The sequence below is a fragment of the Perissodus microlepis genome, chromosome 8, assembly GCF_051167445.1.
Source record: "Perissodus microlepis isolate ML-2025 ecotype Zambia chromosome 8, ASM5116744v1, whole genome shotgun sequence".
In the NCBI taxonomy this organism is placed as follows: domain Eukaryota; kingdom Metazoa; phylum Chordata; class Actinopteri; order Cichliformes; family Cichlidae; genus Perissodus; species Perissodus microlepis.
This window is the reverse complement of record NC_140468.1, coordinates 27937926-27951954: the sequence shown is the minus strand read 5'-3', so window position 1 is coordinate 27951954 and position 14029 is coordinate 27937926. Positions and strand designations below refer to the sequence as shown.

The following is a 14029-nucleotide window of genomic DNA, read 5'->3' as shown; positions in this document are numbered from 1 at the left end:
CATGTGCAACCACAAACTTAGCAACTTGTCCCTGTTATGTGGCCAGGTGAAAGTGTGGAGGAGAATGCCAATGTTGTGGTAAGGCTCCTTATTCGTCGACCAGAATGCTTTGGCCCGGCTCTTCGAGGTGAAGGTGGTGATGGGTTATTGGCAGCAATGGAGGAGGCCATTAAGATCTCTCAGGATCCCTCCAGAGATGGTCCGTCTCCTATGTCTGAGAGCAGCAAGGCACTGTATGACAACACTTCTAACCTGATTACTTACATATACATATTAAAGTTCACACTGACAGAACAGGACTGATCAGTTGGACTGAACAGGCAAGGATCAATTACATTTCCTTTATATTTATACAGCACCCATTCATAGCAGCAGTTATCTCCAGACACTCAAGATACCAGCCGTCAGATAATTCCCTATAAGCAGCACCTGGCGACACTGGCAAGGAAGACCTCACTTTTAACAGGAAGCGCTCGCTAGCACAATCATGTTGACTGTTTCCATTTGGTCTGCCTGGTAGACTAAATTCCTTACAAAGGTCTGTACATGAATCTACAAGTCTAGATGGCTTGTCGACAACCTGTTAAATGTTAAGGGATTTTCTTAAGATCTAGAATTTGCTTCTGTTTTGGAAATTAGGGCATACAAAATGCTGACTCATAGCAATTATAATTTGTTGTGCAGATGTATATATTGAATAGTTATGAATGCCTGTCACAAAATCCCAGGGTTCAGTTGGATATGACTTTGAGCGCACTATTTTCCTTCGGCACACCTTTTGGTAACTTCCTAAACTACGTGTCGTATTTCCAATACTAACATTGTTCAAGCAGATCATCTCTTCCTGTGTTTTCCATTTAGAAAAGAACAATTTCAGACAAACATCAGCCTGAACCAATTATCCTGTCACTAACCTGAGTTCATGAGTAACTACAGTACAAGCACAGAGTGGGAAATGAGCATAACAGGTCAGAAGAAAATGAAGTATTTAGGGGCATTTAATATGAGAGTGTGTCTCTGTGTGTCCGTGTGTAGCAGTGACATGCCAGGGGAAGAGGAAGATGATACAATTCACATGGGAAATGCCATCATGACCTTCTACTCTGCTCTCATTGACCTGCTGGGCCGCTGTGCTCCAGAGATGCATGTGAGTTACTTTGTACTGCACACGTGCGTTTGTTCAGCTGTCTCTGTTTTGTCTATGTCGTCCTCGTCAATGACCTATTTATACAGGGTCCTAACTCCAATTAGAGCACCTGACTGGAAAATGCCTTCGGAAATGATTGAGGAGAGAAGTTTTCTTCCGACTTCATTTGCATCGTGTCTGAATAGCTGACTGTGTTCACAAACAGATTAAAAATGTGCTCGACGTGTCTCTTTAGTGAGCAGAATGTGTTTTCAAAGCCTCTTTTGAGTAGCTGTAGTTGTTGTTTGCAGATATTGTTAGCTCCTGCATGCACAAAGACTTTTGGATTGCCTGGAAGCAAGAATTCCAGTAGCTTTATCCTCTATGTCTCAGACAATAGCTCCCAGGTAAGAGGGGTTTGGGACTGAGCTTGTTTTAATACTTTGGATTATTGAGTCACTGATCGTGAGAGTTGTCACTGGCCGTATGTGTGGTCTTACGGGCTCCGTGCTGGCTGGCCTTGAAGTGGAGTACCAGCGATTCAAAATACACAACTCCTACATGCAGCCTTACGTATATAGTGCACTCACTTAAGCCCTACCTCTTTTCTATTAGCTGATCCATGCTGGTAAAGGTGAAGCTATCCGTATCAGAGCGATTTTGAGGTCTCTTATTCCTATTGAAGACTTGGTGGGAGTCATCAGTATTTCATTCTCTATGCCTAACCTGGCTAAAGGTAAGAAAGTCATCTGACATGATGACATCTAATCCAGTAATAACAGTAACTGATCCTGTAATATCAGCAATCAAGAACTGAATTGTGTTTGCGTGCATGTACAGATGGGTTGGTTGTGGAGCCAGACATGTCAGCAGGTTTCTGCCCAGACCACAAAGCAGCCATGGTGCTGTTCCTGGACCGTGTCTATGGTATAGAAGACCAGAATTTTCTTCTCCACCTTCTGGAGGTTGGGTTCTTACCAGACCTGAGGTCTGCTGCCTCTCTGGACACTGTAAGTTTCTGTCTGTGTGTATACATCTTTTCTTTCTCTTCAGGAACAGAAATACAGATTTGACAAAAAGACAGAAAGGTAAACTAACAAGGAGTCAAGACTGAACCACACACAAAAAACAGAGAGCCGGCAATAAACAAGGAAACCAACAACAGAAGGATAAATGTCAACACAACAGAAAATAGAACCAAAATACAAAGTTAATCACTACTAAAAAACAGAAGAACTCCAGAAAACTCAAAGCCCATAGGCCCAAGGCCCAGGGAACATGACACTTAGCCTTTGATATTGTTTCTTACTAGCACAACTACGCATTTTATTCACTGTGTATAGTATTCCCCCAGAGGTATAAAAACATATGTACATGCCACACATGTAGTTTCTCTATTACATTGTTATTGTTTCTCTCTATTCTTTGTGTTAGGTTGCTCTGAGTGCCACAGACATGGCACTGGCACTCAACAGGTATCTGTGTACAGCAGTGCTGCCTCTCCTGACTAAATGTGCGCCGCTGTTTGCGGGGACGGAGCCGTTCGCCTCACTAATAGACTCCCTGCTTCATACGGTTTATCGCCTGTCCAAAGGCTGCTGCCTCACCAAAGCTCAGAGGGACTCCATAGAGGAGTGTCTGCTTGCTGTTTGTGGGTAAGATGAAGACATACATGTACATATGAGTCAACCTTTAATGAGTATTTAGCACTTAGTTTACCCTTTTTTAAAAACACATGCTATAGATCGTATTTGATTGTGTTCTTGATCAGCGATGGTACATACCACTAACGTATGGAATCCTCTTAATGTACAGTAAGCTAAGGCCTTCAATGATGCAGCACCTACTCAGGAGGCTGGTGTTTGATGTTCCTCTACTTAATGAGCACACCAAGATGCCTCTGAAGGTGAGAAACAAAGTCAGAAACAAAGTTTGCATGTATAGGAATCAGTGTTCAGGTTGTTGTCTAAAAATGCAATCTATTACATTTTTTTTTTTGTTTTTAATAGTGATGCATTATGCTACTTAATTACTCCCCTAAGAATGCAATTACTACTCATTACATTACATTTTCAGTACTCTATAACATGGCCAAAGATGCATTGTGTTAAATATCAACACTTCACCGCGTTCTTTTGATTCCTCAGAGGCATCTGATGGAAGACAAAACACTGCTCAGTAGATCCTTTCACACTTTATTGTCTCACAAAATTACTTCTAGAAGCGAGATGCGTCCTGCATGACACAGTGCCGCTGTTGCGGCTCAACCAACCAACGGCCGCGGCAGGCTAAACATGAGGACACAGATGACGCGCAACAATAAACACATAAAATACACTTCTGTACCATTTGCTCCTTTTATTCCACATGCAACTGTCCAATATGCAAATCAGCGCCTGGGATTAACTATTAAACAAATGCACAGACTGCACAAACAAATAACTGCTACTCACAAAGAGCTGCACTGGCTACTATGCCAAACTACAACTTGGCCTATGGCATCAATTAGTGCATAAATATACATAAACCATCAAGTTACAGTTAAAATACATCAAAATCATTCAAGCTGAACAGAAAGTTTTGCCTCATGCTCACCCTACCTTTCTGCTCATCAACATCAGGTGCGGTGAACAGGTGAGTGCAACCACATTTATCATCTACCACACCCATGAGACACGCCCCACACCCGTGCACCAATACAGTGAGTCCATTTAAACCAACCCACTTAATCAAAAAAGGAACAACTCATATGGCTCCTACAGCCGCGGATCTCAAAATGGTGACGCACGCTTAACAGTTTTATTATTATTTATTTGGGGTTCAGGGGGTTGGGAAGCTCATCTTGTAACCGGAAGGTTGCCGGTTCGATCCCCAGCTCTGTCTGTCTTGGTCGTTGTGTCCTTGAGCAAGACACTTCACCTACTGCCTACTGGTGATGGCCAGACGGGCCGATGGCGTGATATGGCAGCCTCGCCTCTGTCAGTCTGCCCCAGGGCAGCTGTGGCTACACCTGTAGCTTGCCTCCACCAGTGTGTGAATGAATAGTGGAATTGTAAAGTGCTTTGAGGGTCTCGAAAAGCGCTATATAAATGCAATCCATTATTATTACCAGCTCTCTCATTCTAGTCAAAACAACCATGTTTCAGTAACTTTCCACTAGAAGATGGTTCCCTGTTATCTACTTTCTCCCAGGCAAGGTGGGCGAGAGTCTACAGCTTTCTCCCCCCCAAGGACACGTAGTCTAATGCTTTTATTTTTCAGGGCGTGTCCACTTAATACTACACTAAATGGTTATATGGCATTTTAGTTAATATAAAGCATAGAATTGAGGCACTTCAGATAATAATTACCATTCAACTGTGTGTATTTTTTTACATGCAGTGGGGAACATTCATCAATATGCCAAAAGGTTGATTCAGTTCATCTTCATACACAGCTGACTGCAGGTTTCCCCAACATTATAAACAGTACATTTGCACAATGACTGAACCCAGCCCACTGAAGGAACAATGGGCTGGGAGGTCAGTTCCTTGATCCTTAATATGCAAATTCTCATGACCATCGATCAACAACCACTGATCAAAGCTCATTGATCAAAGCCCACTGATCAACTACCATGAGTCCCATTCACAGACAGTTGGGAAATGGCTGCAATCACAGCATTGTAAGATGGCCAGAGATGTACCCTTAGACCCCCTCCTCGATTTAGAGATGGTCTTTCTCTTTTCATGTAAATGACCTCCTTGACTGGTCATTGTTCATTCAGTGGTGCTAGTTTCAGTCATTATGCAAATATTTATAAGGTTGGGGAAACCTACAGTCAGCTGAGACTGAAGACGTCACTTGGATGATGTTTCTCCCACTGAAAACACACAGATGAAGCATAGAAATGTTCTTACCCAGTGCAAAAAAACAAATGCACACACCAAATTACCATTAGATTTATAAAATATGCGCACTAGCCCTTTGTGGAAAAACTGTAAAATCCATGAAGCACAAATAACAGTATAATTGTATGGTTAGTAACTAATGTTGTTACTGATTAAGTGCATTAAGTTGTTATGGGAAAATATGATTGAATTACAGTAACACCTTACGTACTTATTTGGCTTCAGTCATACATTGACTGGTAATTAATGTGCTTTTGACTTCTCAGCTGTTGACCAATCACTACGAGCGTTGCTGGAAGTACTACTGTTTGGCTGGAGGTTGGGGCAATTTTGGAGTAGCGTCAGATGAAGAGCTGCACCTCTCTAGGAAAATGTTCTGGGGAATATTTGATGCCCTGTCCCACAAGGTGAGGCTCATCTAGTGGTAGCTCAAAGAATGCACACGGGTCGCACTTCTATGGACAAGCATAACAAGGCTGTTACTCCCACTCACTCTTCTCCAAGTTATACCGTCATTGCCTACTACCAGCAACACGATAGAGTCCATAGATGGTGCGTACACCACCCAATGATTCCAAAAGAATCTTGGGCCTCTCATTATGCACATTAGCAAAAAAAACACCAATCAGGACCAAAAGTTGCGGGGAAGCATCCCTCTCATCCTCCAAGTAAAGCCCATTGGGAAAGAGGAGGCAGGGAGCAAGGGAGACAAGTATACCCACTCCTGCCCGTCTCTTCTCCCTATGTTTCTCTAATCTTCGCTGGATAGATTTCTGCCTTTTGTTTGGACTCACTGTTTAATAAAACTCATAATTTATCTGCTGTGCCTGCTTTGGAATTCTCTATTTCAACCCTCACTTCACCCTCATGACAGATTCTGAATATTCCCCAAGTTTATTTGCTTTAAACAAATGATAAACAGACAGCCTTCAATGTTCACAATAATGTATGAAGCAACACACTTACATACTGTGTATGTGTTGTAATGTAGCAGTACGACCAGGAGCTATTTAAACTGGCGCTGCCATGTCTTAGTGCTGTGGCTGGAGCTCTTCCTCCAGAGTATATGGAGTCCAACTACATGGCCATGATGGAGAAACAGTCATCTATGGACTCAGAAGGAAACTTCACACCACAGCCTGCAGACACCACCAAGTATGTACATCTTTTTCTTCTTTGTAACATGTTTACTTGTTTGGCTTACAGTCAGGTTAGAATGCTTTGCACAATGATACAATGATACATGTCTTGTTGTTTTGCCTTTGTATACCAACATGGTGGATTTTAAATCAAACAATCATCATGATATAATTGAAGCAGGAGGTTAACAAAAGTATTGCATTAACTGTTCAAAGCCACTTTTATGCAGATTCCCCCATTTTTAAAGGTGCATAAATGCTCTTCTACTCTGAATAAGCCACTTCAAACTCGCTCACACACACATTATTTATCTAACATTCTTTATTTAAGAAACACATACATGCTTACACTTAACTAGGGTTCAGTATCCTCCCCAGGCACATGTCAACATCCAAATATGAGGAGCCAGGGATTGATTTAGGTAGCAAACTTGCATTTGGTGATAACAGGGGCTCTCTGTAATTTCTAAATCGGCAGTGCCCAAGTTAGTATTAAGAGTGAATAAGCTACCAAACAGGACTTCAGGTTGAAAAACTAAAATAAACATATGAGAGAGATTGGAAGAATTTTAGAAGTGGCAAAACAACAATTTTTTACATTATTAAAAAGAAGGAATTCACTGGTTAGCTCAGCAGCACCAAATGTTAATGATCACAGAATTCTTTTCTGGGTTACGACAAAAACCCTCCTCAACATCTGGCCAAGCCTCAAACACGTGAGGTACAGATACAGCCACTTAAAATAACCACCTCATTCCTGACAGGACAATGACAGGTACCTGGTGGATTCCTGCCTGATGGCCGGTTGATCTGTGACTGTAACGATATTCCCCGCCTGTGACGTGTACAATGCGAACAGGAACAGGTTAACGCCAACAGTGTAATGTCTTGTGCATCATCCAGGGGGCGCAGTGCTAATGGAAGTCCATTCATTTACAGAGGTTGTGCACACTGAATAAGCAAGATACAAAGAAAAAAGTGATGCTTGCATTTTTTGGGTTATTCCTCAGCAATGTTACTGGACATGAAAGCATGGCACGACAATGTCTTTTTTTAATTAAAGCATGAAAATCAAATTTTAAGCAAAAGTTGATGATTGGTTGGTCCTGTAAGAGAAAAGTATATTTTTAGAGTTACAAAAGGTCAGACAGAGAGCACCATGACAGCAATAACAATGTAATGATGCTTTTAATGATGAAATATGTCGGGCTCTGTTCTAAATTTATAGGTGTCAGTGAAACACTACTGTACTGCAGGAGGGGAACCAGAGCATCTACTGTACATGTGTGGGCATTCCAGCCATGCCAGTTACTGTATGCATTGGCTTTGCTAATAAATGAACAGTCATAGCGCCATCACAGATAGTTACGTTTGGCAGTACTGGTGAAATCACATTTGTCTGACTCCTCTTATAACATTACCCTGTGAAATGGACACCTGTGAAATGGACACTCCAAATGCAACAACAGAGACGGTGGCTGTCCCTCAAAAAAGTGTCTAACCTTTCAGTTACTAAATCAATGCAGTAGTTCATGTTAAATTTTAATTTAAACATGCCCCAACTGCACAACAATATGTATGTGTGTGTGTTGTCTGCCAGAAATATTTGGCACTTAATTTTAATTTTTCTGATGATTAAATAAGGTCAGTGAACTGCTGGAGAGAACCAGGAGGGTCTGGCACTGTACTTAAAACTATTGGTAATTCCCGCCAGTTAAACTTTCCCAATAAATGAACAGTCATAATGGTAATGATCACAGTCCTGGCTGCTTATTCAAGCTGTCTGTCACTAATCTTGGTATTTCACCTTTGCAAATGTCAATACTCCGGTTCAAAAATTTTGCAGTCAATAAATGCTACACGTCCCACAAATAAGTGTCCAACCTGCAGCATGTATGTATTTATTTAGTTATAGGTGGGAAAACTCCACCTGCTACAGGTAGGACAGAATTAACAGTTATTAGTGTTCAAAATGGTCTTAATGAGCGATTATACAAACAGCGTTTCCAGCGCCCACAGATAACAATTTTTTTTCAACTCTGGAATCAGGAGATTATTAACAGCTGATACTTATTTTATACTTTTCCATATCTTTCTTGGGATTGTGCAATCAAAGCTTCATCATCATCATTTGACCCTCAACCTGAATGTAAAGAATAAACCACAATTTATTGGAAAGAACTGTCGGAATCCTGACAGCGAATAAATAAATAAACACTTTAATAACGCAATTTGTTAAATATGTTACGTAGATCTCTTAAGAGTAGTTTTACTAATAATGTATGGGTCGCATCATTTTAAAATGCAGTAAGTTGCCTGCTGTGAACCACCTTTCTTTTACTCTCCGTCCACGCTCTGCGCATCTCTGATAAATCGTTGCAGGATTTTTACAGACAGGTAAGAGAGGGCAGTGGATTCTTTGGTCACACAGTAGGTTCAAACAGTTCTCCGACCCCCCACAGAAGGCCAACAACTTCCAAACCCCAGCCCAGATATCCTCTCTATGCCGTCTTTAACACTTGTAAATGGTATTTCAGGAATCATTGACAGGAAGTTTTTACAGAACGCTGTTGTAAAAACAGTCACTGTCTTTGTATTTTCCCGAACCCCCATCTCTGCCTGTCTGTGCATCTTAATGAATGTCATTAATGTGTTTTCTCTTTTAATAAAAAATAATTACAGAAGAACTTTTAGTTTTTACATTACTGTTAAAAATCCCATTTTTAAAAGTATGCAGTTGAGAGTTTGTTGCTAAAACTGGTGTTTTAGTAGCAGACCTGCGTTTGCAGACCTGCAAACATTGTGAGATCATGTTGAATTCATAACAGCGTGTAACTTATAAATATGCAGAAGCAATTTTCACTTGATGGAATGATCTGACAAGTCAGAATATGCCTGTTCAGTTTATTTAGGCTGCTCAGTCCAGAAACAGTTTTCAGCACAGAGGTGCATTCATGAAAACTCCGTCTTTTTTTTTAATCTTGGGAGAGCACGTGCTCTCCTCCTCAAAACAAATCGAAGGTTTCAAAGGAAACAACAAAAACTGATTATCAAGTAGGAAAGCCTTAAATTCATGGAATTCACATAGTAGCATAGACTGTTTGTTTTTGATAGTCTTCTAATGTCCACTATGAGGTTTCTTCATTTTTTTGTTCACATTTCTAAAGACATAGCCCAGCCCAAACAGCTGATACGTTGCACCTGCACATCTGTCAAGTTGACAGTGGTTGAATACACTTTCATTGAAAAAACATTCCCCTCTAAAGTATGAAGACAGGACTTAAAATGATTCAAAAAGCCAATGTCCAAAGAACAAACACCTTCAACGTTGTTCTTTGAAGCCTTCAGGAGAACTTAAAAAAGGAACAATTAGGAACAATTCTTATGTAAAATATGGCTCAAGACTTTTGCACAATTTAAGAGATTAAAGAAATCTAAAGAATAAATCAAAATATTAAGTTGCATTCTAACAGAAAAAAATGAATAACAATGCTATTCATTCAAACAGGTCTGAAGAAGTAACAACCCAGCCAACAATAGGCTAAATGAAGTTTTACCAGTTTCAGAAGTAACCTCCACATCTGGGTTGGGATCTATGAGGAAGCTTGTGTGCAAGAATATTATTTTTCTGTATTTATTTTCTTTTAAATTGTTTCTACTAGATTAGATTGAAATGGAAGAACGGATGGATGTTTACAGGAAATAGTTTTGGTGATTTGCAGTGTCAAATGACTGAATGGTCAAACCAACTGTAAAGTTTGATCCATGTATTTAACATTTTCAAAACTTAACTACTATAATGGGTGAAGAGGTCTCCAACAAACATCATGAAAAGAATGTGAAATTCAACTGAGTTTTATTTAATAGCTCCAAATCAAAGTAGTGGCCTTAATGTGCTTCATATTATAAAGCAGTGGCCTAGGCAGTGTTATGGTACGTGTATGGACTGGTCTCAGCTGGCTCACTAGTGCTAACCGATAGTTAACTGATAGTGTAGCGTTGACTGCTGAGAGACGTAGCAGGATAAATTCCTAAGTGTACAGTCTGGCGATTAACACATTTGAAATAATAAAAAAAGTTATGAGCATAACTGTATATTTTACATTCAGTCTTTGATACAGGACTCCATAATGCTCCACTGGAGTGCCTTCAGTCATTTCCTGGCACTGGACAAAAATCCAGATGCAGATTTCTATTTTCTCATCTTTGTCTTTCTGTTTCTAATGGTTTGTTTTTTCTCACTTTGACAGTGTGACTGTTCCAGAGAAACTGGATTGTTTTATAACCAGATATGCGGAGCACATCCATGAGAAGTGGTGTATAGAAAAGGTATGTATGATTTTTATTCTTGTTCTGTGTTGTATTTCCTGATCATACTGTTTTTTCCCCTCACCATGACGACAAAAACAGTGTGGTACATCAACAGTCTTTCACAGTCACTGATAACAAATGCACCCAATGATTACACATAGAAGAACACACCCCACAGCTATAATATATAAAACATTCTGTTACATACAGGGAGTGCAGAATTATTAGGCAAATGAGTATTTTGTCCACATCATCCTCTGCATGCATGTTGTCTTACTCCAAGCTGTATAGGCTCGAAAGCCTACTACCAATTAAGCATATTAGGTGATGTGCATCTCTGTAATGAGAAGGGGTGTGGTCTAATGACATCAACACCCTATATCAGGTGTGCATAATTCAACGTCCTTTCCTTTGGCAAAATGGGTCAAAAGAAGGACTTGACAGGCTCAGAAAAGTCAAAAATAGCGAGATATCTTGCAGAGGGATGCAGCAGTCTCAAAATTGCAAAGCTTCTGAAGCGTGATCATCGAACAATCAAGCGTTTCATTCAAAATAGTCAACAGGGTCGCAAGAAGCGTGTGGAAAAACCAAGGCGCAAAATAACTGCCCATGAACTGAGAAAAGTCAAGCGTGCAGCTGCCAAGATGCCACTTGCCACCAGTTTGGCCATATTTCAGAGCTGCAACATCACTGGAGTGCCCAAAAGCACAAGGTGTGCAATACTCAGAGACATGGCCAAGGTAAGAAAGGCTGAAAGACGACCACCACTGAACAAGACACACAAGCTGAAACGTCAAGACTGGGCCAAGAAATATCTCAAGACTGGTTTTTCTAAGGTTTTATGGACTGATGAAATGAGAGTGAGTCTTGATGGGCCAGATGGATGGGCCCGTGGCTGGATTGGTAAAGGGCAGAGAGCTCCAGTCCGACTCAGACGCCAGCAAGGTGGAGGTGGAGTACTGGTTTGGGCTGGTATCATCAAAGATGAGCTTGTGGGGCCTTTTCGGGTTGAGGATGGAGTCAAGCTCAACTCCCAGTCCTACTGCCAGTTTCTGGAAGACACCTTCTTCAAGCAGTGGTACAGGAAGAAGTCTGCATCCTTCAGGAAAAACATGATTTTCATGCAGGACAATGCTCCATCACACGCGTCCAAGTACTCCACAGCGTGGCTGGCAAGAAAGGGTATAAAAGAAGAAAAACTAATGACATGGCCTCCTTGTTCACCTGATCTGAACCCCATTGAGAACCTGTGGTCCATCATCAAATGTGAGATTTACAAGGAGGGAAAACAGTACACCTCTCTGAACAGTGTCTGGGAGGCTGTGGTTGCTGCTGCACGCAATGTTGATGGTGAACAGATCAAAACACTGACAGAATCCATGGATGGCAGGCTTTTGAGTGTCCTTGCAAAGAAAGGTGGCTATATTGGTCGCTGATTTGTTTTTGTTTTCTTTTTGAATGTCAGAAATGTATATTTGTGAATGTGGAGATGTTATATTGGTGTCACTGGTAAAAATAAATCATTGAAATGGGTATATATTTGTTTTTTGTTAAGTTGCCTAATAATTCTGCACAGTAATAGTCACCTGCACACACAGATATCCCCCTAAAATAGCTAAAACTAAAAACAAACTAAAAACTACTTCCAAAAACATTCAGCTTTGATATTAATGAGTTTTTTGGGTTCATTGAGAACATGGTTGTTGTTCAATAATAAAATTATTCCTCAAAAATACAACTTGCCTAATAATTCTGCACTCCCTGTATGTATGCTGTTTGGCAAACTTTACGGTATACTATACTTTAAGCCAATGATTGACATAAATGTCAATATACCAGCTTATTCTGCTGATACTTTTTTAGAGAAAGAAATATTTCTTGTAAACATTGAATAACATTGAGGGGAAAATGTTTGTGTGCTTTTTAAAAAATTCGTAGTGTTTCTTGTTGTAATCACGAAATGTAGCAAAATAGAACTGCTTTTGGTTGCTGTAAAATCTGATCTGTAAATGTGAACTTATATTTTGTAGTTTTCCAATGGCTGGTCATATGGAGACCAGATGTGTGAAATCAGCAAGAGCCATCCACTCCTGAAACCATACAAAAGCCTGTCTGAAAAGGTAGTCTGCATGCAGACATCTTTCTGTGGAAGTTGTGAGCTTTCTATATTTTACAAAAGATTTGTATAGTTTGTGTGAGTGCTACATTTGGGTCAGTGATAGCTTAGTAATGATGAAAAACAGCATGGCATGAATCTGTATTGAATCACAGGTAGCTCTCCTGGCTGGACAGCTACCTGTGTTTACAGTTTGCTGAAATACTACACCAAACTCATACCTGAAAACTGAATGAGTCAGTTTTTACTCCTTAGCAGTAAAAGGCTGATAGGGTGTTGTCGTCACCCTGGTGGCTGAGCGTGAACACCTACGTTTGTGAATGCAGTAACTCAAAAACGTAGGAGCCTCTAATTGATACCACAGGTAAAGATGTGAGATGAGTTTGAATCTCACTGACCTCACGGTCAGAGGTTAAGTTTTTGATACTACGGGTGCATTTACTAAAAATGTCAGAGGAGATAAAATCTCAGTGACCTCGACCTCAAGGTCAAAGTGAGTTTTCTGAAATTCTTGTGAATGAGGTGATGTAGGATTTTGAAATGATACCATCGGTATATCTGCTAAAAGGCTGAGGGGTGCCACTTTTCACCAGTGTTTTTTTTCTCTTCTCTTTCTTTTAGATAAACTTTAGATATTTATTTACATACACTTCATCTCCATTGTGTTATATAATATTTGTTGCAAAAGAGAAACGTATAAGTTTTATTATTTAATGATTACAGTGGCTTGCAAAAGTATTCAGCCCCCTTGAACTTTCCCACATTTTGTCACATTACAGCCACAAACATGAATCAGTTTTATTGGAATTCCACGTGAAAGACCAACACAAAGTGGTGCACACGTGAGAAGTGGAACGAAAATCATACATGATTCCAAACATTTTTTACAAATAAATAACTGCAAAGTTATCAAATGAGATTTACTAATTGAATGAATGGAAATGTATCAGCTGATCTGGGAACAGACATGTGATCAAATGATCCTGCAGAAGATCATTTGTTGGTGTGTCTGAGTTCATGCTTTGTTCGGTTTTTGCAGTACATCTGAAAGTAAACTGTGACTTTGCAGGATAAAGAGACATACTGCTGGCCCATCAGAGAGTCTCTGAAGACCATGCTTTCATGGGGTTGGAGCATTGACAGGATCAGAGAGGGAGACTCTGTCAACCTTCACAACAAGCCCAGAAGGATATCACAGGCCAGTCAGGTGTATATGAACACCACCTATTCTTACATTTGTTCCCGAGGTACTCATTATGGATCAAAGGGAAAGGTGACATCATATATAATGCTGTGTGTTCAATCTCCAACAGCTTTCTTTTGAAGGAGCTTCAGCTTTCAGTCCAAGACCCACTGATATGAGTAATGTGACATTGTCCAGAGACTTGCAGGTAAATTATTCACAAGAACACAATGCATGCAAAGCCAGATTACTCATGGGAGCTGA

At 40.3% G+C, this 14029-nt stretch overlaps 1 protein-coding gene across 8 annotated transcripts in view; it reads left to right on the top strand.

The window, feature by feature from the left end:
* Positions 1-14029, top strand: part of ryr2a (ryanodine receptor 2a (cardiac)) — a 263162-nt gene that overhangs the window by 148341 nt on the left and 100792 nt on the right. For 7 of the 8 annotated variants that reach the window (XM_084938488.1, XM_084938482.1, XM_084938484.1 and 4 more), the window contains 12 exons: positions 47-233; positions 1036-1147; positions 1742-1862; positions 1967-2136; positions 2561-2781; positions 2942-3032; positions 5283-5423; positions 6008-6171; positions 10406-10484; positions 12497-12586; positions 13652-13789; positions 13896-13973. In XM_084938488.1, coding sequence (XP_084794614.1) covers positions 47-233; positions 1036-1147; positions 1742-1862; positions 1967-2136; positions 2561-2781; positions 2942-3032; positions 5283-5423; positions 6008-6171; positions 10406-10484; positions 12497-12586; positions 13652-13789; positions 13896-13973 — 1592 coding nt within the window. The remainder of the gene's footprint in view (positions 1-46; positions 234-1035; positions 1148-1741; positions 1863-1966; positions 2137-2560; positions 2782-2941; positions 3033-5282; positions 5424-6007; positions 6172-10405; positions 10485-12496; positions 12587-13651; positions 13790-13895; positions 13974-14029) is intronic. The other variant, XM_084938485.1, reaches the window with a different exon arrangement.